Source organism: Aotus nancymaae, unplaced genomic scaffold (assembly GCF_030222135.1).
Source record: "Aotus nancymaae isolate 86718 unplaced genomic scaffold, 86718_ANA_hifiasm-v0.15.2.pri h1tg000049l, whole genome shotgun sequence".
Lineage (NCBI taxonomy): Eukaryota > Metazoa > Chordata > Mammalia > Primates > Aotidae > Aotus > Aotus nancymaae.
This window is the reverse complement of record NW_026988463.1, coordinates 3,739,421-3,767,342: the sequence shown is the minus strand read 5'-3', so window position 1 is coordinate 3,767,342 and position 27,922 is coordinate 3,739,421. Positions and strand designations below refer to the sequence as shown.

The window sequence follows — 27,922 nt, the reverse complement described above, 5'->3', positions numbered from 1 at the left end:
CAGACAGGTCACTTGAGTTTCAGACCACCCTGGCCAACGTGGTGAAACCTGTCTCTACTAAAGACATAAGATAAATTAGTAGCCAGGCATGATCGTGCATGTCTGTAGTAGCAGCTGCTTGTGGGGGGCTGAGACACAAAAATCACTTAAACCCAGAGGCAGAGGTTGCAGTGAGCTGAGATTACACCACTGCACTCCAGCCTGGGCACGAAGCAAGAAAGACTCTGTGTCAAAAAAAAAAAAAAAAAAAAAAAAAAAAGAAGAAAAGAGAAAGAGAAAAAAGAATGTGTATCCTATGGTCCTATGGTTGTGGGATGTGCTGTTTCATGATTGTCAACTAGAATAAGTTGGTTGATTGTATTCAAATCCTTACTGATTATTTTTTGTTCTATTGGTTACTAATAGAGGATTATTAAAATCTACTATTATAATTGTAGGTTTGTCTGTTTTTCTTTTAGTCAGAACAAAATGTAACTACTTGTTTCTTGTGCTTTAAATCTCTTTTATTAGGTGAATATGTATTTTAGATTGTTATGCCTATGGTAAATTTAGCATTTTATCATTACAAAATTTTTGTTGTTGTTGTTAATATTCTCTGTCTTTGTATCTTCTTTTTCTCATATTTAATGTAGACTCCAACTTTCTTAGGATTAGCATTCACAGAGTTTGGGGTTTTTTCCCACTCTTTTTGTTTTGTTTTTTTGTTTTGATAACAGGAGCTCACTCTCACCCAGGCTGTAGTGCAGTGGTACGATCTGTAACCTCTGCCCCCCAGGCTCAAGTGATCTTCCCACCTCAACCTCCCAAGTAGTTAGGACCACAGGCATGCACCACCACGCCTGGCTTTTTTTGTGTGTTTTTAGGAGAGACAGGGTCTCACCATGTTTCCCAGGCTGGTCTTGAACTCCTGAGCTCAAGCAGTCTGCCCACCTCGGCCTCCCAAAGTGCTGGAATTACAGGCATGAGCCACCACACCCAGCCCACTCTTGGTCTTTTACATTTAAAATATGTCTCTTGTAAGCAGCATAGCAGTAGATCTTGTTTTTATTTATTCTGATAACCTTAGTCTTTTAATTGTAGTGTTTAGTTTATTTATATTTATTGTTTTTTGTTTTTTTTTTTTTAAGATGAGGTTTCACCATGATGGCCAGGTTGGTCTTGAACTCCTGACCTCAGGTGATCCACCCACCTTGGCCTCCCAAAGTGCTAGGATTACAGGCATGAGCCACCGTGCCCGGCCTATTTATATTTATTGTTGATAATTGTTGGATTTAGGTCTCTGATCTTGTTTTCTGTTTATCCCTTCTGTGTTTTGTTCCTTTTTTTCTCCTTTCCTGCTCTAGTTTTAGAGGCGAATTCCAGCATCTCCGTCATCTATGTATCTGTTTCATTTGCAGTCTTTTGTTTGTTTAAATGTAGAATTCCTGGTTATGGGTCATACCTTCCTGCTCCTTGGTATGTCCAGTACTTTTAGACTGCGTAGTGGACATTGTGGGTGATAATGTTGTTGAATATGGGTTTTATTGTCCTTTGTTAGTGTGTTTTGTTCTGTCAGGCACTTAATTACTCAGATCAGTTTGATTCTCTCAAGGCTTGTTTTTAAACTTTCTTAGGGCATGTCTTGAGAAGCCCTGTTCCTTAGACGTTGTATTTTTTGGGGTCTCAGTTTAATTCCTGGGGTGCTCAGCAAGAAACTGAGCTGATCTTGAAACTGGCTGATCAGAACTTCTGTGTCTCTAGCTCTGTGCCACCTCCAGAGTCTGTTCTTTCACAATTCCTTAGTAGTCCTGCATGCTTAGGTACAGTTCCAGTAAGCCCTAGGGCGGTGTTGGTGATGTGGTGGTTGTGTGTGGTCACATTGGGAGATACTCTCCATTTTAATGGTGTGAACATAACATTATGGCATAAAATGGTTGTCCCATAGTGACTGTGTATTTCACACTTTAAACATTATCTCTCATCTTCTGAATCGTCTGAGGATTAAGTTCAGTATGGAAACCTGGTAAGTGCCACATCCAACATTCTTAATGTAAATGGGTCCAAATCATAACTTCAAGACCAACTTTTCCAAAATATTTTTGTTATATTTTAAAAAGAGTTACATTTATACAAATTACTGTAGACAGTAATTTGCTGTCCATCTGTCACCAAGTTAAAATATCTAAGGGATTTTATGTTGATTACCATGTAGTATTTTTGGCATTTTTCAAAATTATATATATGTATTTAGCATAAAATTTCAGTGTGATCCTGGTATGAGCAAGGATAACAATTACCGTATTTATTCTTCCTGAATTACGGTAAAAGGAAGAACAGAAAAGGACATGCTTATTGTACTGGGCACTGTACTGGGTGCTTTGCAAACATGAACTTACTTCATCTCATTTTTAATAATCCTGTGAGGTGACTGCCACATGTCTTTTATAACAAGGAGTAAAATATTCTGAACCACTTTTCCTGCCTATCCAGGAAATTATTCAAGATGACACGTGTTGGAAAGTGGCAGACTTTTACTTAAAATCTACCTGTGATTGACTCCAAACCTGTATCTTTTTCTACTGCATCTTTTTGTCTGTAATACAGCTGGATTCAAAATATGGTGGGGAAAGACCTGAGACCCTGTTTTCCATGTGTGGGTCAAGTTACTTCCCCGTACAGAAAATTTATAGAACAGATAACCTGGAGAGTGAGTCTAATTTCCCGGGAGTATTTTTGTCAAATGAAAGAATTTATTGCTTATACCCTTCTAGAAACACACCCTTGTATGCTATAAGCTTTGCCTGTGGTCTGACTGGACTATGGCTCTTCATCTGAAGTACTAATTCAGCCAAGCAGTTTTTGTAAGACCCACAAAGAAGTCAGCTTTTCTGGCTAGAAAAATGTATGTTGGCCTATGTGCAAGAGGCCAGCATAATTGTTTATTTCTTTTTTTTTTTTTTTTTGAGACCGAGTCTCGCACTGTCGCTCAGACTACAGTGCAGTTGCGTGATCTCAACTCAGTGCAGTCTCTGCCTCCCGGGTTCAAGTAATTCTCCTGCCTCAGCCTCCCAAGTAGCTGGGACTGCCGGTGTGCACCACCACGCCCAGCTAATTTTTAGTAGAAACGGGGTTTCACCGTGTTGGCCAGGATGCTCTCCATCTCCTGACCTCATGATCCTCCCGCCTCGGCCTCCCAAAGTGCTGGGATTACAGGCATCAGCCACCGTGCTCAGCATAAATTTTTTTTTTTTTAATGATGGGGTTTCTCCATGATGGCCAGGCTGGTCTTGAACTCCTGACCTCAGGTGATCCACCCACCTCGGCCTCCCAAAGTGCTAGGATTACAGGCATGAGCCACCGCAGCTGGCATAAATATTTTTCTTAAACATGATTTTTAAAAGTGATCTTGGCCAGCTACAGTGGCTCACACTTGCAATCCCAGCACTTTAGGAGGCTGAGGCAGGAGGATTGCTTGAGTCAAGGAGTTTGAGAACAGTGTGGGTGACACAGTGAGACTCCATCTCTACAAAGCATTTAAAAATTAGTTGAATGTGGTGGCACATGCCAGTAGTCCCAGCTACTCGGGAGGCTGAGGTAGGAAGATTGCTTGAGCTCAGGAGGCCAAGACTGCAGTGAGCCGTGGTTGCATCACTGTATTCCAGTTTGGGTGACAGAGTGAGGCCCTGTTTCAAAAAAAATAAAAATTAAGATCACTTTCTTTTTTAAAAAAAATATTTTTCTTACATTATGTAGCAAAGAAAGGTTTGATGTGTAATGTTCTGAGTTTTTTTAATTTTCAAAACAAGAACAAAGGATAGTGTAACCAACACGTTTGTTTTCATTAGAATTCATACCTGTTGATATTTATCATATTTCTTTCATAGTTTTTTTTTTTTTCTTTTCATTTTCTTAAGTAGACTTAAATTAACCTCAATCTCCGCCTTCCAGGTTCAAGTGATTCTCCTGCCTCAGCCTCTTGAGTCGCTGGGATTACAGGCATGCACCACCGTGCCTGGCTAATATATTTTTAGTAGAGTCGAGGTTTCTCCATGTTGGTCAGGCTGGTCTCAAACTCCCTGTGTCATGTGATCTGCCTGCCTCAGCATCCCAAAGTCCTGGGATTACAGGTATGAGCCACCATGCCCGGCCTAAGCCTCAGCTTTCTGAGTAGGTGAAGCTACAAGTGGGTGCAAGTAAGTAGACTATGTTGAGAACAGTTTTAGATTTACAGAAAAATTGAAAGATAGTAGAGTAGGGTTCTGTATCTCCTCCCCACCGCCCACACACCTTCCTAGTGTTAGCCTGTCACATTTCTTTTGTTGTATTTGTCACAAGTGATGAACCAATATTGATATCTGTGATTAGCTGAAGTCCATATTTTAATCAGATTTTCTTAATTTTTCCCTAATGTCCTTTTTTTTTAGGATCTCATCCACTATACCACATTACTTTTAATCGTCATGTCTCTTTAGGCACCTGTTGGCTTTGAGGTTTTCTCGGACTTCCCTTAGTTTTTAGTGACCTTGACGGTTTTCAGGAGAACCGGTCAGGTGTACTGTAGGATGTCCCTCTGTACAGATTTGTCTGATGTTTTTCTCACGGTGAGACTGGATTTATGGGCTTTTGAAAGGAAGATCATAGCAGCCAATGGCTATTTTTACCACGTCACATTGAGGGCGCATCCTGTCACTGTGACTTACCACTATGGCTGATGCTGCCCATAGCCACCTGGCTGAAGTCGTGCTTCTTGGGTTTCTCCACTATAACGTTCGCTTCTCTCCTCCATGCCATCCTCTTTGGAAGGAGTCACTTTGTTTAAGGGTAGGAGGTTTATACTCGACCTTAATGCAGAGTATCTACATAATTTTTTGGACTTTTTCGGTGTATGAGATCTGTCTCTTCATAGTTTTTTACTAAATGAAATCAATTTGTAAAACTCAAGGAATCTTTCACATGATACATATTCATCTTGTCTTTTTTGTTGGTTTTTTTTTGAGACAGGGTCTGGTTCGATCACCCAGGCTGGAGTGAAATGGTGTTATCTCAGCTCACTGCACCTTCTGCCTGCAGGGCACAAGAAGTCCTTCCATCTCAGCCTCCCGAGTAGCTGGGACTACAGGAGTATAGCCCTGCACCCGGCTGTTTTCTGGAGAGATGGGGTTTTGCCATGTTGGCCTAGGCTGGTCTGAAACTCCTGAGCTCAAACAATCTACCACGCTTGGCCTCATCTTGCTTTTTTAAGAACAATATTAAAATTCATGCACATAGATTTGATTCATTTATTCTCACCTGTTCATGTGACTGAATTCTTCTTATATTTTTTTCTTTTACAGTTTTCTCTATTGTTTATGCTTTTGAAGATACACAGTGACATTTTAATGAAAACTTTGTCTCTTTTAAGAGTTTTAAATGGTGTGGCTGAATCTCAGAAACAAGAGATTTGTCTTAGTAATTTAAAAAGTAAAGGCAAAGTTACTCACAAATTAGGTTTCCCTCCGGCATCTTTAATCATCTTTGATTTACTTGATAAAAAATGCATCCTTTTTTGTTGTCAGAAGAGGACTAAGCCCCGTTTCTCAGTGCTCTACTAAGGCAAGTGTCCAGAGCCCTTGAGACACTCAGGGCTAGGAATTGAATGTCAGTGACATTTCCTTGTCAGGAAGTGTAAATGCTTATCAACTGATTTAAATTCTAAGGCCTTACTTCCACAGATAAACATCTGTGCAATTATTACATATTTTTGGATAAGAATGTGGCACTGTGGTTTGTGGCTTTCAAAAAATGGCACGTGGTCTAAAGTAATGTAATTGCAGAGATTGCTTTTTTATTTACTAAGTAAAAACTTAATGCTCTTAGCAGTGAGTCGTATTACTCATTTCATGTTTTTCTGCCAAGTAATGAAGAATGAACTGGAAAACAAGCCAGCTGAAATCCTTCCTAGAACAAAGCAAGAGATAGATAATACTGAGAAATGCCAACTTTAGACATTGTCTTGCAATTATTGACTTTATAAATTATTGCAGTAAGAATGCATGCCTATTTTCAGTATTGTAGAAAGTCTGTTCATTGTCTAGAGTCCTGTCTGATGTTAGAGATTTTCTGTGTTCTATTTTTGGAAAAAGATCTTAAGGGACCTCAAGATTGCACAGTGCTTTGTGGTTTTCAGAGCATTTTCTCATGTGCTATCCCATTTAAATCAGAAACAGGAAGTTAGAGCAGTCCTGTGTGAATGGCAAATAGGCGTGTATGTATCAGCGATGAATGGGTAGACTGATGAAGCACAGGGAGTGATGGGGGCATAGAGACAGGGGACAGTCCAAGTAGGGGATGGAGTGTGTTTTCCCTAAAAACCTGGCACATTTTACTTAGAGAGTTATTGTAGAATGGGAGGCACTGGCCTTCTTGGCAGTTGTAGTCTCCAAGTTGTCCAGTGTGGTTCATCCTAGGTGTGCTGAATGAGGCTCACCATGTGGGCTCAGTGAGGCAAAGGTGTGGGGGGATGGGAGTGGCCAGAGGTGGGAGGCTGTCACTTTTGGCTTGAGTTCCTCACGATTTGAGTGGAGAGATTAGAGCAGCATTTGTTCCTGTCATTGTTATGAGTGACATTCTTCTGAGACAGTGCTTGCCTTTTGTGACTAACCATCGGTATGAATAACCAACTCTCTCCTGAGCTTTCCAGTTTCCGTGTTCATTTTAATTAACACTTTAGCTCTGTCAGTTAACCTGCAGCCAGATGGCTTCACATCCTGCCATTTTTTTGTGGACATTTCGATTATTTGATTAGAGAGATTTTGAAACTGCAAGATTCACAGCTCTCCAGGCCCCTCTCAGAGGTGTTTCACCCTATTTCTGTTCATGACGAGGTTGCAGAGCTACAGCCGTTACTGTGTGGCCGTTACCGTGTTCACCTTTGCAGGCCCAGCTCTTGACCCCCTTATTGGCCTCCCGGTCAGGACCCCTCTGCCTCTTCGGATTCCATTTAACAGTCTGTTGGTGACACCTGTTAACAGCACATGTCTGATTTCCTTGTGGCTTGTGTCTCTTACCTTTGGCTTGGGGGAAGATGGCCCTATGTGCGTCACTACCACACAGTACCTTCATCCTGGAAGACCTTAACATGCTTTGCATTTCTAGATGAGTGTGTGTGTTGCCACAGCCTTTTCAACTTCCAGTGTCCTAAAGATAAGAGCATCACTGCTGAAGAGTGCCAGGGACAAGTGGTGATATGATAGCTGCCGAGCGGTCTCCTTGCTGGAAAGGTCTGCTGCTCAAATAGGTACTGTCCGACTAGAAGTGTGCCTTGTCATGGAAACTTGGGAACTAAATGCATTCAGGTCCATTCCTCATGCTCCAGTCTCTTGCTTGCCTGCTCTCCAAAACTCAGGCCAGGTAGATGAGGATGAAGGGGCATCCCTCGCTGCCTGAACTTTGAACCAAAGAGTTTAAAACAGCAAGGATCATTGTACCTTTGTGGTACCAAGAGCCAACCACGGGATTTCGGAGGAGGAAAACCATAAGCTGTTAGTTCCACTCATGGCTTTTTCTATCCTGAGTAGGTGTCAACCTCGTTTGTTTCTGTTTTCTTTCCTCTGGCCATCCCTGCAGAGAGTGGTGGGCCTGTGCTGAGGCTCGTTGAAACTGTTTTCTGGCCACATATATAAGGCATTAGAGCAAAGCCTGACAGGTTACAGCCACATTGTGATCAGGGTGAGTTTGATTTCATTTACCACTTAGTAGTAATCTCTACGACTATCAGTTTGATCTACCTAGTTTCATTCAGTGTTTAATGACAGTTTAATTTTTTTTTTTTTTTTTTTTTGAGACAGAGTCTCGCACTGTTGCCCGGGCTGGAGTGCGGTGGCACAGTCTTGGCTCACTTCAACCTCTGCCTCCCAGGTTCAGGTGATTCTCCTGCATCAGCCTCCTCAGTAGCTGGAATTATAGGCTCTCATTCCCATGCCCAGCTAATTTTTTGTCTTTTTAGTAGAGATGGGTTTCACTATGTTGGCTAGGATGGTCTGGAACTCCTGACCTCATGATCCACCTGCCTGAGCCTCACAAAGTGCTGGGATTTACAGGTGTGAGCTGCTGCGTCCGGCAGCAGTTTAATATTTTAAATACAGGTTGTGCAACCTAACAGGGTTGTCTTGTCATTATGGGCAGTCAGAATGTTTGAGTAAAGAACGACTTTAAAAAACTACTTTTCCTCCTTCTAATAAACTAATGCTTCTTATAGAGATTTTGAGTCATATAAAACATATTAAGAAAGAAGGCTGGGCACAGTGGCTCATGCCTGTAATCCCAGCACTTTGGGAGGCTGAGGCAGGTGGATCACAAGGTCAAGAGATTGAGGCCTCCTGGCTGACATGATGAAATCCCATCTCTACTAAAAATACAAAAATTATCCCGGCATAGTGGTGCATGCCTGTAGTCCCAGCTACTTGGGAGCCTGAGGCAGGAGAATTGCTTAAACCTGGGAGGCACAGGATGCTGTGAGCCGAGGTTGTGCCACTGCACTCCAGTCTGGCGACAGAGTGAGACTCTGTCTCAAAAAAAAAAAAAAGTATTAAGAACATTTGCCTACAAGCCCTCCAGAGTAATCACTATAAAATATTTTGGTGTTCTGTCCTCCTTGCTGTGTATAGGTGTGTGTTTTATGGCGATTATACATTTATGTCCTTTTTTTCTTTTTGTAACTTAAAAGGAGCGTTTTCCCTGTCAGTGATCAGAGTGACCTCTGTGGTACCAGCGGTCCCTTATGTTGACCTCGCCCCTCTTCCTCTTCCAGGTGCTTCCCATGTATTCTCTCAGAACAAGGCACAGAGACAGCAGCGCACTGAGCCAGCTCCCTGCTCCCTCAGCACGCTTCCCTGTTTTGTCTCCTCACTGACATTACCAATCAGGAAGGACAACTATATTTAAGAGGACTTTACTTTGCCAATTATGCTTTTGTTAGGACTTTTTACACCTCAGCTTTTGGTAAGAGGTAGAGGCACATAGTTTTGTTAACAGTCTATCTTTGAGTGTGCTTTACACTTTTAGATTTATGGCATTTAGTAAGCTGAGCAAATCTTCCTTTAGCCTCTGCAGTCCTCTTGCCACTGAGGTCCAGGAGGTTTTCCATGAGGAGGTGACACAGAACCCTGAGGCATCCTTACATCGCCTCCCAGGGCTCATCCCTCTAGCTGTTCTTCCTGCTCCCACAGTAGAGCTGACGGCCTGCCTGGTTTAAGAATTCATTCTGTTTTCCTGCCCCAAAGTAGCCAGGGAACACAATCCTCTGAAATGTCAGCTTTCATTCTCCTTTAAGTTTACTAGAAATAGTAGGGCTGTCTGTCTTAAAGCCTTCTTTTGTGAGTTCTGTCTCATCTTTATTTCTCCTTTTATCTGAACGCTTGCGTTACCTATACTCATTAATGCCTTCCTTTATTGCTGCCTCCTTTACTTTGCGTTCTTGTCATTGGTGAGTGGATCGTAGATTCATGGAAAAAGGTGCTTCTCTGTCTTGCATGAGCGCTCTATGTGAAGGGTCTGGGGAAAACACCTGCTTTGTCAGGTGACTTATTGAGTCCCTCTGTTCCACTGTGCCATAGCTGGATTGCAGTGTAAATTAACTTTGTCTTTATAAAGACTGGCTCTCTTTTTTTTTTTTTGGAGACAGAATCTTGCTCTGTCATCCAGGCTTAGAGTGCAGTGGTGCGGTCTCGAATGCAACCTCCATGTCCCAGGGTTCACATGATTCTCCCACCTTAGCCTCCTGAGTAACTGGGACTACAGGTGCATCCCACCACGCCCAGCTAATTTTTGTATTTTTAGTAAAGACGGGGTTTTGCCATGTTGGCCAGGCTGGTCTTAAACTCCTGACCTCAGGAGATCCACCCGCCTTGGCCTCTCAAAGTGCTGGGATTACAGGCATGAGCCACTGCACTTGGCCAAGATTCAGTCTTTATAGAATAAAGTCTTTCTCGTATTTTTTGTCACCTTTTCCTCTTTTCTTCTCTTTATCCGTTGCCCCTGTGAAGTTGGTTTGACTTGACTTGAAAGGAATACTCAATCCTGAAGAGGCTACTCTTATACCTTAAAAAAAAAAAATTAGGACTTAAAATAATTAGGGGAAACAATGCATTTAGGTTTTGTCGCCCTTTTCTTGGATCATTTTGCCTCAGATCAGCTGTTCTTTGTGTAAAGTACTCTGGGAAGTGGTGTTCATGGTGCCGGGCTATGGAAGCCTGGTCTCTGGGGAATGGGGATGGCAGGACTTGCTCTGCAAGCTCCCCAGTCTCCTGGAAAGGCCACTAGCCATCCACTGTGGGCCCCACAGGGAGCATTGCCATGGTGAGGGCCTCCTGGTTTAGGGGTTGACAGTTAACTCTGCAGACTCAGAACCCTCAGTTGTCACTCACTGCTTCATCTCCCAGGAGAACGGGCTTCTTGTTAATCAAGCACTGATGGTTTGAAATAAAAAATGTCATCAGATTTTTAGAGTTAGAAAGAACTTTAAAGATCACCTAATAATAATCTAAATGCTTCCTATCTTACAGCTAAGGAAAATGAAGGGACCAAGAAGTTTGTCCCAGTTATAGGGCTGATTAGGGGCAGAAACAGGATTAGAAAGAGTTTCTCCAATGACCTTGGCCCATTGTTTTTGCTTATGCATTAATGCAGACTGCACCCTGGGGAGCCAGCATCTCTTAACTGTAGGTACCTGCCAAGGTGTACCAATAGTATTAGGGTGCTGGTTTCACTGCTAGATGTTTCTGGAGCAGTTGGGTGACTAACAGTGAGGATACAGGCCTGCATTTCCACTCTTCTTCTAAGTCACATCATTCTAGTCATGGTTTTATGTGTGGGTGTGTGTGTGTGTGTACGTGTATGTACAGTGGTTCAATTATGGCTACATCCTCGACCTCCCGGGTTCAAATAATCCTCCCAACTCAGCCTCCCAAGTAGCTAAGACTACAAGCACGCACCATCACACCTGGCTAATTATTTTTTATAGAGACGGGGTTCTCGCTTTGTTGCCCAGGTTAGTCTCAAACTCCTGGCCTTAAGCAATCCTCATGTCTTGGAAGATCTTATCCCAAGAAGATGAGGAATGCTTCTTGAAAGACATTATCCAAGTGAAATACAGTGAGAGTTGCTAAATACTTAGTTACCAGTCTTCCAGTTAGGACTTACCCTTCTAGGGCAAATATTCAGACCTGGGGGATGTGCATTTTCCTGAATTCATTCCAAGTTGGTGGCACATAAGAGTTTAATTGAGGGGGAAGGTGGGCTGCTCACCTGCCCAGGTGCTTTAGCCCTACTCTCCCGCCCCAGGCGCACTCTGGACAGCCAAGTGCTGTCTATGGCACTGTAATCAGTGGCGTGTTGTTTCTCCCTACTCTCTGTTTGCCAAGTTGATATACTGGAAGGATTCCAGGAGCAAGCGGGTGATAGCAGACAACTGAATGCAGTCATGTCTTTCCATGAAAACTGCTATTCTTGGCTTTCTTCCAACAATGGTAGGTTGCCAAGAGAAATTGCTTTTGACTTTACAAGTGATCTGGCCATAGTCTGGGTTAGTTCTGGTTCTTTATGTCATTGAAAACAATAAATATTTCTGGCTATTAAATTATTTAGCAAACTTTGCTCTTGACGTACTGAACTGTTGTTTTTTACACCTTCTGTGAATTTGTGGTTTTAAGTGTATACTAGCTTGTGGAGAAAGATGCTAAAAACTCCAGCTTAAAAAATGTGTCAGGTTAGGCTGAAGCCACATCAAATGGAAGTGTGTTGCTGTGTCATGGTGGCATATGAGTGATAGTTGCATCAATTTCTTTTTTCGTGGGAGTGTTCTTTTGTGTTCAGTTCTTCTGTGTTTTGGTTTAAATTTCAACCCAAAAATATTAGGCTAGGATATTTTGATCATATGTCATTATTGCTTGTGGTATATTTTAAGTTTCAGATAAACATCCTGAATTTATTGTTTTTAAAGCTGCAAAACAATGTAGAATGAAAACTGGAAACGCTTGTGATTTACTAGGACAATTGAAAAATAATGGCCTCTTCAGAGTATTTCTACAAATAGCAAATGTACAAGATTGTTGTCACAAGTGTTTCTCTGAAAATGTCTCATAATCAAATGCCAATAATTCCAGCTGGCCTTTCCCTACCATCTTACATGTTGGAACCAATCTCTACCATCACACGTTCTCTGAAAAGCGTTCCTTCATTTCATTACTGCTTAAGCGTGGTCAGAGAGAAATCATATGTAGTGTAGAAAGATTCTTCCTAAAGCTGTCTCTCATCTCCTCACCCCTGGTACTCACTGTGCCAGCTGCTCATCTTAGTGCTTCACATGTATGAACTTGTTTAATTCTCACACAACCCTTAGAGTAAGGGCTGTGATCTCTACTTTATAGACGATAAAACCAAGGTGCAAAGAGGTTGAAGTAAATCCCTAGCAAGTGGCGGAGCCACCATTCAGATATCCCCAGAGCCCACATAGTTGACCACAGTGGCATACTGCCTCTATGAATGAAATTGTATTTTTGGCTGTGTTCCAGTTAGAAAAACTTCGTTTTTTTTTTTAAAAAGAGGCATTGAGCTGCCTTTGGTCCATGGGCTGCACTTTGCCACCCTGTTTTTATAGACAGATCCCCTCTCTGTCCCAGGTACCGGCGTGAGGCTGGTGAGCTTGAAGGAGACAGAGTTCCGTTAAGCAGGGAGGTGATAAGCCTCCATGCAAGGGCAAAGTCTCTAGCAGTGGCTTTGGGGAGTTTCTGCTGAGTTCTCAGGCTGATGTGGTGTGTCCCTGCGCTTTTGGGGGACCCTTTCCTCATCTTTGAAGTGGTAGATTTTAACTTCTAGTCTTACTTCTCCACTTGTCTTTGCAAAGCATATTACTGGACATTATATTTTGGTTCCTTTTTATGTGTTTCTGACCAGAATCAGTGACCGCCTGCCCCCTCCCACCGCCGCCGCCCCAAAGCCCTCTTCCTGAGTACTTTGCTGTGTAGTGTGGCTTGAGACATGTCTTGAGGTGTGAGGAAAACTGCTGAAGTAGTCAGCTGCTGCAAAAACAGCTTGAGTGGGCGCCTCTTTTTGCAGCAGCTGACTAAACGGTAGGTCACACCTGTAATCCCAGCACTTTGGAAGGCCGAGGCAGGCGGATCACTTGAGGTCGGGAGTTTGAGACCAGCCTGGCCAACATGGTGAAACCTCGTCTCTACTAAAACTGCAAAAATTAACCAGGCATAGTGGCACGCACCTGTAGTCCCAGCTATTCAGGAGGCAGAGGCGGGAAAATCGCTAGAACCAGGGAGGCAGGGGTTGCAGTGAGCTAGGAGCACTACACTCCAGCCTGGGGGATAGAGTGAGACTCTGTCTAAAAAGAAAAAAGAACCCAAACATCAAACTCGGCACTTACTGCCACTGAGAGTTTCTGATGACCTGGCCAACTCTAGGTCAAGTCCTGTGTGGCAGCGCATTTCTGGCCGTCCTCCTCCCCGACCCGTCATTGATCACTTGGTGGCCCTGTCAGGTGCGTAGCTCATAAGTGGGTATGGGCAACCCCTTCTTGTGAGTGTGCACTTCCAAAGGACATTTGGTGATGAAAACTGGGGGAGTGGTGGTTTTTATGAGTGATTGATGTCTCTGGAATTGGACTATCTACTTGCAAAGGCTCCCACATGTGGCTCAGGGTTGTGTGAGATCAGGAAGCAGCTTGCCCTTCCCTGAAAATGGGGGCATGGAGGGAGGTTCCTTCCCCCAAGGGCAGGTGTTCTTAATCTTTAGGAGATCTTAGGGTGTCCCTCAAAAATGAACATCACACAGAATTGTGGACAATTGCCCGCTTAAATCCTCCCTCCCCTGCCCCTATGGACTGCCTGGCTGATTGCCTCGTCCCATGGAGTTTGGCCTTTGGATGGCGGGAAAGGGGCTGTAACTTGTGTTGGCCTTAACTGCAAAGAACATGTTTCTCTGACCTTGTTTGACAGAGGAGCAAGAAAATGGGTGCTTGGCTTTCTACTATTGTAGAAAACCTCTTCTGGGGAGAAACTTGTATTTTGATGATTTCTTCTATAACCTTTCAGTCTAAACTCCTTTTCAGTACTAGGAGTTTTTATGGTGATATTGATGGACTTGACCTAACCGTTCTCTCTCCTTAAACCCCTTAATTACTTCTTGGATTTCTGTTTACTACTTTATTTATGAGACTAGATCTCACTTGAGAAGGGGAGTTAGGTGAGTAGTAGAGGTATTCTCCTGGTTAGTGAGTAGAGAGAAATTTTCTGTTCTTTGTGAGCCTGGAGCTTGTTTTCTTATTAATGTTTTGATAGCTGTCATAGCATTACAAGTAGAAAATGATAGTATTTGTTCCACACACTGAGGTAAACAGAGGAGGCTGTTGGCAGCCAGAGGTGACCATGGAGGCTGGTGGGTCTATAATTCAGTGTGCAAGTGGAAAGCTCTTGGGTTAGGGCATGACAGATAATCCTCTAGAGCTGTGTTGTACTTGGTACTTTCCATGGTACCTGTGTCTGCTGGAGTAGATGGACAGTCACAGTCTACCTTTTCCCTCTTCTGTGTTGATGATGGTCACTCACCTGCTTGCCAGACAGCTCAGGGCCCCAGCAGCAGGATTTGCTGCAGGTGCCTTTCTGTATTGTTCTCCGGTTTTGAGGGGAGCTTAAAGAGGAATTTCCTCATCAGAGCTCACACTGCAGTCATGTTAAGGCTAATCCAGTTTCATCCCCATTCTTTGTTGGTGGCAGTGGTTGGAATTGGGGAAACCTCAGGATCGGCTTCAGTATTCTTCTTATCATACACAGGGACTGTGGTTTACATATTTTTACTCTCTGAGTGAAGTGACAGAAAACAGAAGTAGGTTCTCAAACAGTTAATTGATTGATACACTTGGTCACAGTGCTTTTTCATGGGAAACCTGGGAGAGCTGTGAGGCATTATTTAATTTAGTTTCATTATGGAAGTGCTTGTTCTTTTTTAGGTACTAACTGTAGTTAACTTTTCCTATTTTCTGAGATCAAACTTGAATTAAATGCTTAAAGGAGTTCTGTTAGGAAGAATAGAGTAAAAGAAACTTGTAACATGTATGGACTGTTGAATGAGGCAAAACATATTTTATGGGTTTTAATTTGTTAATAAATTCGCTATTAACTGAACATATATTAATTATATTAACTGAAATATATTAATTTTACTATTAGCCTATTCTGCTCTGTTCTTAAAAGAGCATATGGAATACAAAAAAAAAAAAAATGAATAAGACTTTGTATTTGCTAGCAAAACAGGGTGACTAGTCAAAAATAATTTAATTGTACATTTTTAATGAAAGAGTGTAATTGGATTGTTTATAACACAAAGGATAAATGCTTGAGGTGATGGAGACCCCATTTACCCTGACATGATTATTACACAGTGCACGCCTGTTAAAAAAAAAAATCTTACGTAACCCATAAATATATATACCTACTATGTACACCCCCAAAATTAAAAATGAAAAAACTTTTTTAAAGATTATATAGAGGCTATCTAGCAGCTTTAAACGAAATCCTGAAGAGCCTCCATTGAAAATAAAGCCAAGTTGACCTTTTTTTTTTTTTTTTTTTTTTTTTTTTTAAAAATACAGTTTTCCTCTGTCACCCAGGCTAGAGTACAGTGGCAAGATCTCGGCTCACTGCAATTTCTGCCTCCCGGGTTCAAACAGTTCTCCTGCCTCAGCCTGGATTACAGGCACACACCACCATGCCTGGCTAATTTTTGTATTTTTAATAGGGATGGGGTTTCACCATGTTGGTGAGGCTGGTTTCTGACTGCTGACCTCAAGTGACCTGCCCACCTCAACCGCCCAAAGTGCTAGAATTGCAGCCATGAGCGCCCAGCCTACTTAATTATTATCAAGTAACTGTTAGGAAATTAAAAGAAATATGTAGATTTTTATTATTTAGAATTATACATCTTGATTTTAGTATTTCATTTGGAGTATTGGTTCTAAAAAGTATGTGTTAGTCTAGACTTGGGGACCGCAATGCTCAGTTTAATTAATGGAGAATAGATACAGATTAGGAATTTAGAAATCTAGAATCTCCAGAAGCAGATGGTTTTTATCCAGAACTACAGCCTAGAACTGGTGCATGGCTCTTGAGTTCTGCCAGGAGATGGTTTGGCACCTGTGGGAGAATTCACCTCTTTGGCCTGGCTATTAACTTGCTGTGACAAGGAGAGGCTGGGGCTGGCCCTGGTGCCAGAGACTTGAACCCTAACCTCCTGCATATAGCCTGGGTTTTGTTTGTTTTTGTCATAGGCTAAGGACGGGATATTTCCTCTATTATTTATTTTTATTTATTTATTTATTTATTTTTTGAGATGGAGTCTCCCCCTGTTGCCCAAGCTGAAGTGCAGTGGCGCAATCTCGGCTCACTGCAACCTCCACCTCCTGGGTGCGAGCAATTCTCTTACCTCAGCCTCTCGAATAGCTGGGATTACAGGCACACACCGCCACTCTCGGCTAATTTTTGTATTTTTAGTAGAGAGAGGGTTTCACCTCATTGGCCAGGATGGTTTTATCTCTTGACCTCATGATCCGCCCACCTTGGCCTCCCAAAACGCTGGGATTACAGGCATGAGCCACCGCGCCTGGCCATTTTCCCGTGTTTTTAAGAATTGTATAGATCCCTATGAGCTGCACATTCCTTACACACTGTTCAGGATCTTTGACTTGACATGTTTTTTACCTTGTGAGAATCAAGGTAAAAACTTGGGACTGTTCCCTTCACTATGTTACCTGATGGCCAAGAAGAGAAGGTGCAAACATGTTTCCTGATGAAATCTGTCAGAGCACTTCAAAACACTGGGTTACCCTTTGAAATTGACCAGTTATGGCCAGGCACAGTGGCTCACACCTTTAATCCCAACACTTGGGGAGGCTTGAGACTTATGGATCACTTGAGGCCAGGAGTTAAAGACCAGCCTGGCCAACATGGCAAAACTCTTCTCTACTGAAAAACAAAAAAATTTGCTGGGTGTGTTGGCCCATGCCTGTAATCCCAACTACTTGGGAGGCTGAGACACGAGAATTGCTTGAATCCGGGAGGTGGAGGTTACAGTGAGTTGAGATTGTGCCACTACATTCCAGCCTAGGCAACAGAATGAGATTGTCTCAAAAATAAAAACACAAAAATCCCAAATTGACCAGTTAGAAAAGGGCCCCAGAGTGTAGCCAGGCAAGTATTACCCACCTGACCACACACATCTACCTCATGTTCACCCTGGCAAGGCTATCTTAGGAAAATAGTTAAAATGTCTAGGAAGTTTTGGAAATTAGATTTCTGAAGCAAGTCAGGTGAACTCTGAGATCCATGGGACCCCTTTCAGATTGCACTGGCCTCTTGGTACTTAAGTCCCCTCTTCTCTGGAGCCAGGGTGCCTGGGCATTTGGAGTGGGAGGAAGATGGTTACCTGTACCATTCCCCACCCCATTAACCTCCCACCCACTTTGGTTTGTCATTACTGGGCCTAATTAATTAGAAACTTCCAAAAGATGTGGATTTTTGTCTGTTCGTTTGTCAAATTGAGGTGTGAGCTCTGTGACAAGTGGGAAATGCATCTACACAGCCTCAGAACTGGGCTTGGCTCATGGCAGGTACTTGGTGAATAACCGTCCACTTCAAGGACGGATTGATCGAGGGAAAATGAATACATGTGTTCTGTCATATTTTGTCCAATGTGAGAAATTTAGGAACTGGAGGAAAAAAAATGATATATTTTTTGTTGTTGTTCAAGTTCTTGTATTCAGACTCTAGGCTTCTAAGAACAGTGTTTCAGCATTTTGATTATATCTAATAAGACAAATTCTGAGAGTGGCAATTGCTCCATGGAATTTAGTGTAGTCGTTTCTGAAAATATAAATTCCTGCTTCAATTAAGTTTCAGATGACAATTGAAGGAACCTTCTTGCAAATCGAAAATGCCCTTAGTATTTATTGAGCTTCCATCTCACCTTGATTAAGTCCTTTGAGCTTGAAGTTGAGTCTGGTTTGTGGACTTGGTGAAGAATTAGTATCTCAGTTCACTTAAATAGAGCACCTAGTGGAGGCTTGAAAGTGATTGCTTTCAAAAAGGTGAGAAATGTCACCTGTGAGGACTACATGTGGAATGAAATCACCTGTGTATGAAATGCACAGAACTAGAGATTTCTGGTTATACTCCTTTGGTTTTTATTTGTGTTTTCGTACAGGCATTTCAGCAGAGAGGGTCAGTTGTGTTGAGTGTTGATTTGTTTGTAGCCTAGACTTTTAGAGCTAAAAGAAATAATGCTATCCATCTTGTTCGAGACACTCATCTCACAGGTGAGGAGATTGAAATCCATAGAGGGAATGTAAGTTACCCAGAATGGACATGCTGGCGTGACAGTTACTATGTGAGGCTGATGGAGAGAACTGAGCTATGATTTCTTGACTGGAAACTCACCCCTGGAGGTTTTCCCTATGCAGGGACCTTCCCAGTCCAACAGATGGACCGCTACACCAGAAAGGCAGAGTTCACAATAAACAGCAGGTGGAATATTAGAGCTTCAAAAGCAAAGACAGACAGCCCAGGCATCCAGTTTCTTAATTAGTCTTTGTTGCTTCACAGGGAGAAAGGTAAGCACTGGGATACTACCGTGGCGTTTCCTGAGTTTACCTGTGGAGGCTGGAGCTGGGGGTCATTAGGGAACCTGGCCTATGTCTATTGATGGAAAGAATCCCAGTTGGTTGCAGGCCCTCACGGAAGCATAGCTGAGGATTCTTCCTTCCTATTCCTCACTTTATCTACTATATGTTTGATTTCAGTCCACTTTAATTTTGTAAAAACTTTATTATGGAAAATTTTAGGCCATGCATAGTGGCTTATGGCTGTAATCCCAGAACTTTGGGAGGCCAAGGCAGGCAGATCACCAGGAGTTTGAGACCAGCCTGGCCAACATGGTGAAACCCTGTCTCTACTAAAAATATAAAAAATAGCTGAGCGTGGTGGCATGAGCCCATAATTGCAGCTACTCTGGAGGCTGAAGCAGGAGAGTCGCTTAAAACTGGGAGGCAGAGGTTTCAGTGAGCCAAGATCACGCTCCTGCACTCCATCCTGAGTGATAGAGTGAGACACTGTCTCCAAAAAAAAAAAAAAAAAGTAAAATTTTACATATGTACAATGGTAGAGAGGATACCATTAACTTCTGTGTACCAATCGCCTACTGATTGGTTAGTGATTATTAATTAGTACTTTACCAGGCTCTCTCCATCTAGGGCCTTTTACTGCCACCTCTTCCTGCCTCAGTGGATTAGAGGTGACTCTTAAGCAACTCAGGGGTTAAGGGTGCTGACTCTGCCCAGTTGAAAATCTGCTTATAACCTTTTGACTCCCTAAAAGCTTAACTACTACTAATCCCCTGCTGTTGATCGGAAGACTTACCAATAACATATACAGTTGCTTGCCACAAATTTCATTTTTTATGTATTATATACTGTATTTTTACAGTGAAGTAGGCTAGAGAAAAGAAAATGTTATTAATAAAACCATAAGGAAGAGAAAATACATGTACCATTCATTAAGTGAAAGTGGGTCATCAAGGTCTTCATTCTCGTGGTCTTCACGTTGAGTAGACTCAGGAGGACGAGGAGGGACTAGTCTTGATCTCTTGGGTAGCAGAGGCTGAGGAGGTTATAGGGGAGCAGGAGAGATTGAAAAAAAGTTCCAGTGGACCCATGCAGTTCACACCCATGTCGTTCATGGGTCAAATGTATTTTGAAGCAGATCCCAGGTGTCACATCATTTCATTGCCAATATTGCCACTGTGTGTTTTGAACTATGAAAACTTAGTTCAAATCTGATGGGGAACCTAACAGAAACTAGATTCTTAAGGAGTAATTAAGGATAAAACTGAAAGAATTCTCCTTGAGCAGCAGCTTTGGAAGATTTTGTTTTCCAAATGACTTTCTTTGGGTGTTGGCGCCGTTGCTGGGGCAGGAGGGGTTGAGTGAGGAGAGTGGCTAAGGGTAGGGGAAACAGCTCAGCTTCTTAGGGAATGGGGTTTTAGGGTGAGGAGAGAGTGACTGCTAGGAGCAGCTTCATGAGCCTTCTTTCTGGAGCATGTGAACCTGATAATGAACCTTGAATTTATCAGCGCAATGACTATTCCATAGGAAAGCATGTGAGCATTTCCCAGGCCCTTCATTTTGTATGTGACTGCATCACCACAGTTGATATTACCTCTTTTTGTTTCAGATGGGAATAACTGGGAACACAAGTCCATTTGGACAGCCCTTTAGTCAAGCTGGAGGGCAGCCAATGGGAGCCACTGGAGTGAACCCCCAGTTAGCCAGCAAACAGAGCATGGTCAACAGTTTGCCCACCTTCCCTACAGACATCAAGAATACTTCAGTCACCAACGTGCCAAATATGGTAAGTTACCCTTGGCTCTCAGTGCCGTGGCTCCCCAGGCGGTGCCGTGGTCTATGGATTTTTCTCATGCTCACAGTGAAAATCTATAACTAAAAGTGTGTCAGTAGGTGATAGGAAGAGAACCCAGATTTCTCATGAGTAGCTCTCTAAATGAGTCTAACATTTTCTGTGATGAGCTAGCAACAGGAGAGATAGGTGAGGATGATTCAGCCGCTCCTCCCAGGCTTCGTTTGTTGATGGAGAGAATTCATGTACATGAATCACTTTACCTTTCTCTCCAGAATGATGAGACCCAGAGAGAATGGTTTTTCTTACACTTCCTGTTTGTTAGTGGGTTGATGATATCAGTAGAAGCCCATTGATTTGTGTTACTGTCAATGAAGGACATTTATTTTCCAAGGTTGATACTCTGTTGATGAGATGCGTATTAATGTCCTACACGATCGGTGATTCCACATGTCTTTATCCTCCCTCAGGTTTCCCATCTATAAAATAGGAACTATTCTTATCACTTCTGAGCCTGATGAACCAAGATATTAATGAGAAAATATCTCCTTTTGTACTTCAAAATAATAGAATCTCTTTTATTTCAAAACACCGAGGGGAGTGCATTCTTTTGTCTGGCTTCTCTTGCTCACCCCAGCTGCTGCGTGTCTGGTGTGCCCTTGGTGGGTGAAGACCACAAGCAGCTAACGCTCCCCCTGTGCTTGTTGCTGGGAGCCTGACCTTCCCAGCCGCTGTTCACCTGTTTCTGCAGTAGAGATTTGGGAAGATCACAAGAAAGAGGATTATGTGTTTAGAAAAGGTTGCTTTTTGACTTCAGCTTTTTACACTTTTTATTTTGAAGTATTTGTTGTAAGACAGTACAGAGAATTCCTGTATATCCTTCATCTCATCCAGCTATCTCTGATGAATTTTCTATAACCTTGGTCATTTTTCAAAACTAAGAAATTAACATTGCTTACAGTACTTAGAAGTTTTGAGGCTGTTAGAAAGCAGAGAGAGCCAGATTTGTTTCTCTTCTTGTTTGATAAAATCAGGAAATGGGAATAGTGGGGTGTCCTGTCAGGTACTGGCTCCCTGCTGTATGGTACCTCCATTGAAAAAGGTGGTTGGGGCCGCGCACAGTGGCTCACATCTGTAATCCCAGCACTTTGGGAGATTGAGGCAGGTAGATCACGAGGTCAGGAGATCGAGACCATCCTGGCTAACACGGTGAAAACCTGTCTCTACTAAAAGTAGAAAAAATTAACCAAGCGTGGTGGCACATTCCTGTAGTCCCAGCTGCTCGGGAGGCTCAGGCAGGAGAATTGCTTGAACCTGCGAGGCAGAGGTTGCAGTGAGCCGAGATCAGGCCACTACGCTCTAGCCTGGGTGACAGACTGAGACTCTGTCTTTAAAAAAAAAAAAATTATAGACACAGGTCAACAAGCTTCAGGGGTAAAAAATGGATGAGTATGTATAAGTAACAAATCTTGTTTTTAAAACTGTGAAAACAGCCTAAATTCTTATGACTTCTTTATTTTTTCTGACAGTCCCCTTATAACTTTCCTTGATCTGCTCCTTTCTTTCCAGTAACTTTTTGTTGCCAGGACTGTCCTGTTCCTGACAGCACAGGTCCAGAACCCAAAACAGAGCCCGGAGGTCCCTGGGTTAGCCCCTCAAGTTCAGGGAGCAGCACTGACCTATGCTGGACTCTAGCACCACACACATCCTGTTCTCTCCTGTGCTTCCTTTTCCGGTCCTCACCGAAAGGACAGGAGTGTGGACTCTGCAGTTGGCTGTCATCAATTGTGCCTGCTCAGTAACCAGGAGCACATTTTGGCTTCAGAGTGAAAACATTTGCTTTTTCTAAGACTCCTGTGTTTTATAGTCCGGGAAATCCTGACCTGACATTTTCCTCCCTTTTCTCTTTTAAAATATTCTCTTGCCCCACATCCCCATCCCCTCTCCTTTATCCACAGCTTAGTGACAGAATCTCTTTGCTCTGGGCCCCTCTGCTGCCTCTACTGCTGCTCCAGAGGGCTGAACCTGCCAGATGTGGTGCGCTTGTCAAGGGCAGGTTATGCTGGGACTGTAAAGAGGCTTTTGCTTCTGCATGGATGGCAGTTCTCTGCTGTGGGCTAGGTGTGCCCCGGAGAATGTTGGGCAGCATCCCTGGCACTACCCACTGGGTGCTCACAACCTTCTCCCCTAAGCCATGACAATCAAAAATGGCTCTAGGCACCAACATACATTCCCCAGGGCATATTCACCCCGCATTGAAAACTCCTGCTCTGGAGAATACTTAGGAGAAGCAGTAGCAACAACATCTCATCCTTTTGCCTGTCTTCCAGACATCTGACAGAAGTAGAACCACTTCTCTTCCTCTCTGCCTGTCTTTCTCTCTCTCACCCTTCCCCCGCTTTCCCTCCTTCCATTGCTCCCTCTTTTGTTCCATCCCCAACCCCTCTCTTCCTCTCTTCCTCTGTCTCTCCCTCTCTATCTGGTCTTCTCAGGGCCATGGTAAACTGAGAAAGCGTATTTGTTCATGGGAACTGCATTGCTTGCCTGGTGGTCACTGTCTCACAAGAACCCCTGTGGACTTTGAAACAGATCCACAGATGTCTGATGGGGTAAACTGAATGACACCACTGACCCTGGAGGGTACAGATCAGGTTGGGCTGTGCCCACATGTGCCTTTGTGAGGCAGCGTGACCCAGGAACTGTCTTCAGTGCTCCACATAGCGGCGATAGGAACCAGAGGGGACTGGTGGGAAAGGGGGGGTACCAGCACACATGGTCTCCTCGACATCTTTCTCGGTAATTTTTACCCTATTTCTGCAATAGCCCTTGAGAGACATCATTCCAGGTCCCATTTTACAGCTGAGCAAGTTGAGACTCTGAACGGTTTGGATTGTTCAAAGCTCTGTAGCTTCCTGTTTGCAAAGCCTAATTAAAACTATTCAATTATGTCCTGAGATCATGTTTTTGCACTGCGAGGAATGCTTTACCATCCCGTGCTTACACAGTTTGTCTGCAGTTCCTCAAATGCGTTTTGTGGTCTTTTTGAATTTTCAGAATTATACCTGGCCTCAAAACCAACAGACTTTTGCACAGTGAGGGTAAGCACTTAAAAAGAAATCTAAGTCTATTTAGTGAAAAAGATAAAAATATGAAGTGTCTAACATATTTGCATTTATTGTCATGCTTTGGGGGGTACCCAACTAAATTTGGTGTCCCAAACAATCCCAATCAGGTCTCCAGTGTGAAATCACCTGGTGCCCTCTGGAGCTCTTTCCTGGAGTGATTTAGCCATGTGGTCATGAGCCAGGGAGCTCTTGTTCCTCTCGCCTCCTAATTTCTATAGGAGTCCAACATCACTGGGTAGCACTGAGGAAGGGAAGGATGTGATCATTCAATTGATTGGTCACATGCATTGAAAGCCTTTTGTGGGCTCAGGTGCTGGAATCAGCTCCCAGAAGGCAACTGGGAGTGACACAGAGCTCACCCTGCTTTTGTGAAAGGGAGGACATAGTGGCCACGGAAAACAAATCATTACAGACTGCTCCAAGAGGTTTGATTAGCACATGGCGGTTCAGATTGACATGGGGACCTCCTTAGATGGAGCTATCAGAGAAGGCCACATTGAGGAAGATTTAAAGGCAAGATTGGAAAGTTGAGAAGAAGCCACAGAGACACCAGGGTACTGGGAGAGCACTGGCTTGCGTAGGAACTGGTGGAAGTCCAGAAAGGCCACTCATGAGGGAGGGAAGCGTGGCGTGAGTGGAAGTTGAGGGCTGAGCAGGAACCAGCTTGGGGGGTCATGGAGGGAGGGTGGGCCATCGGTTTACAGGGTAGGGTATGATGCAGGAAGTTGAAGCCACTTCAGTTGAGTGAGGAGGAGAAATTCAAAGGGTGGTCCTTCTGGAAGTAGAACCCATCTGATTCCTGATGACATCTTGCTTAAGCTTTGGATTGGGCTTTCTGCCATTTTCACAGATCACTGTGTAGAAGTGGGACACATCTTGGACTGAGAACATTCACTCACGAGAGGGGCCTCATCTTCAGGTTCTCCCACAAGGATTATTTCTAATGTGAAGTTCCTAGGTGTGATTTTTTTTTTTTTTTTTTTAAGAACTGCATTATGGGCCAGGCATGGTGGCTCACGCCTGTAATCCTAGCACTTTGGGAGGACGAGGTATGGGTGGATCACAAGATCAGGAGTTTAAGACCAGCCTGACCAAGATTGTGAAACCCCATCTCTACCAAAAAACACAAAAATTAGCCAGGTGTGGTGGCAGGTGCCTGTAATCCCAGCTACTTAGGAGGCTGAGGCAGAGAATTGTTTGAACCCAGGACGCAAAGACTGCAGTGAGCAGAGATAGTGCCACTGCACTCCAGCCTGGGCAACATAGTGAGACTCTGTCTCAAAAAAAAAGAAATGCATTAGGGAGACTTCACCATTCTTAAAGTTGAGATGCAGGAGATTCATTGGAAAGGATGCTTATTTAAAATTGCTCATGAGAGTGATGTTATGATTTGTTTTTATCGAGTGTCAGAATTTGGAGTGGAGGTTGTGGACGGGGCCCACAGCAGCTGCTGATCCCCATCTCTGAATGGAAGAGAGGTGTGGCTGGAAGACTGTGTAGATGGGAGGGTGGGAAAGTGGTTTCTGTGTCTGCCAGAATATCACAGCTGGGGCAGTGACACTGGTAGCACCTGAGAGGCAAGCCAAGGGCTGCAGGCCCTCCAGGGCCCCCTGTGTCCGGGGGTTCATTCCACTGCTATGTCTCAGCGCCTATCCATGGCCCCACCTGCATCTGAGTAACTGGCAGTTCCTGGACCTCACCCAGTCCTCTCAATTCACAGTATCTTAGGGAGGAAGGTACAGAATCTGTGTTTTGTAATCACTTTTACTTGTAAAACTTCAGCTTTTTTCTTTCTCAGTTTCCCAATTAATACCACCTAATTCCCTCTAATGTAATTCAGATAATTCCTGAATACATGGACTTATGGCTGTTTGTGTTCTGCTGGAACCCATGGTTTTACCCGAGCTGCTCCAGTGATTCTGATGTGGAATAAAGATCATGAAAGCCACTGTCCGCTGAGACCATTAACTACTGGCGTTGTGGCCAGCTGTCCCACTGTGGAGTAGGCTTTCTTTGTTGGTCTTCACGTCCACCTCAGTACTTCAAAAGGCTTCACTAATCTTCCCCTACCCCCAAACCTTGTTTGTCATATTTTCATAGTGTTCTGTCTCCTGTGTCTAGAGTCTGATCATTGAGGGAACAAGACTTAAACTGGCTGCACAGAGTTAAGCTTCATGAGAATGCCAGGATGTCTCTCTTTGTTGTCATCTTTGATGAGCTCCTCCAAGTTTTGGCTTCCTTTCACAAATGCCTGTGTTCCCTAATATTATACACAAGCTCCTTTCACTGCACAAGTTGAAATGTTAAAATCACTGCTTGTCTAATATCTCCCTCTATCCTAGGACTAAAGAAAGTCCTTTAGATTTTGTGGAGGTGGCAGGTGAATAGTCATGTCATCTCTTCACCATGATAACAGTTTCTATATAAAAATTACACCATGATTATGAATTGTGTCTCACTAATTGAATTGGGAAACATGGGAAAAGGTTTGGAAGTAAGTGCATGTCCCTAATTATTAGTGATATAAGTATTTGCATATTTTTAAGAGTTTACATCTATTGGCTCCATCTGTGTCTTGAAGATCGCTGAGAAAACATGTATGCAGGGTTTTCACACATCACTAAGTATAAATTCTTGCCTCTCTTCAAACTTGTCCCCATTGTTTTTGGCAATAAGTATCAGCTGGGAAATGTAATCTAAGCGTAAAATATGATATGTGACGTGTTGCAAATAACAAGAAACTATAAATTAGGAAAAAGTAGCCAGTCTTTGGTATCAGGTATAGCCCCACGTATTACAAGTGCTCAGTCAAGGTCATTTAGCTTTCCAGTATGGGTTTCCCATTAACCAGCAGTATCTTTTCTAGAGTCTGATTAACATAACCCTTTCTTCAGCAAAGCCTCCTAGGTAGAAGCATAAATCATCTCAAAGATGCTCATATAAAGTGAAGGCCCAGCCAGAAGGGTAGTTTTTTGTTGTTGTTGTTTTTGTCTACACAAGATGTGCTGCATACTTACTAACAACCAGCATTGCAGCCTCTGCCTGCCTGCTGGAAGAAATAATAGAGCTAGCCGGCATTTCTGAGAAATGAAGTGACTTTCATAAGAACTCAGTAAATATATCGCAATAATCCTGCAAGAAACAACTCAGTAAACAGCACAGATCGTGCTTCTTTGTAAGGCCATTTATAGCTAGCAGTAATGCGAATATAATACTTCACTTCCTCTGTAGAGGTATGAACTACATCAGTCTCTTCACAGCCCAAATAAACCTAACTTCTTTTTACTTTTTCCGTAATTCTTTGAGATGGCCCTGAGGTTCAAGTCACCAAAAAGAAAGTCTGTCCAGTAACTAATTTGCCAAGTTACCAAAAAATTATTGTGTAAATTTTATTTTTTCATTTTTTCTTCTAATCCCTAGAACCTATAGATGTCATAAGTATTCTTGAAGAATACATATATATATCGACAGTATTCAAGAAGACTACTCTAAAAACTTTTAAGTTTTTAGTAAATAGGTAATTCTCGTGAACTTGGTCATTTGGCTCCTGGTCTGGTCCACCTGTCACTTTGACCATAGGAATAGATCCAGTACCTTCTACCTTGCAGTTTGTTTTTTTTGTTTCTTTGTTTGGTTGGGATTTTTTGTTATTGTTGTTGTTTTGAGATGGGGTCTCACTGTCACTCCAGTTGGAGTGCAGTGGCACAATCTCGGCTCACTGCATCCTCCTTTTACTAGGCTCAAGCGATCCTCCCACCTCAGCCTCCTGAGTAGCTGGGACCACAGGCACGTGCCACTACACGCAGCTAATTTTTTGTATATTTTAGTAGAGACAGGTTTCGCCATGTTGTTCATGCTGGTCTATGCGGGCATCACAGGCGTGAGCCACCACTCCCAGCCACTTTGTAGGTTTTCTTTGTGCTGTAGCAAGTAACTCCCACCCCTTCTAGGTAGTCTGCTGGGTTCTGAAGGCTGTGGCTGTGGGTCCAGGAAGAGTGTAGGGAGGGAGTGGCAGGTCTGCTGTCCTTGGCCACATTTCTTAAACTGAGCCTTGGCTTGGGCTCAGACTCTCCCGCTCACCTTAGCCATTCTCTTTCTATGTTAAATCACAGCTTTAAGATTACTTATAAATCATTCTGGTCTAGCTTGCTCATTTTAGGTTATTTCACTATTGAATTTAGATCTTAAATTTTAAGATAATGTTATTTTTTTAAACAATCGGTAAACATCAAGCAAAAAAGAAGAAAACACAGGAAACATCCCTTCTATCAAAATAGCTATGTTGTGTTTCTTTTCAGTTGATCTTTATCACTTCAGAGGTGATTATCACTTCTTCCCAGGTTGGCAGCTGTGTACATTTAATGAGCATTT

General features: G+C 43.0%; 1 protein-coding gene across 2 annotated transcripts in view; it reads left to right on the top strand.

Moving 5' to 3' along the window:
* The window catches only part of CREBBP (CREB binding protein), a 156,421-nt gene that overhangs the window by 49,226 nt on the left and 79,273 nt on the right, over window positions 1-27,922 (top strand). For both annotated transcript variants that reach the window (XM_021667261.2, XM_012441866.3), the window contains exon 3: window positions 20,244-20,420. In XM_021667261.2, coding sequence (XP_021522936.2) covers window positions 20,244-20,420 — 177 coding nt within the window. The remainder of the gene's footprint in view (window positions 1-20,243; window positions 20,421-27,922) is intronic.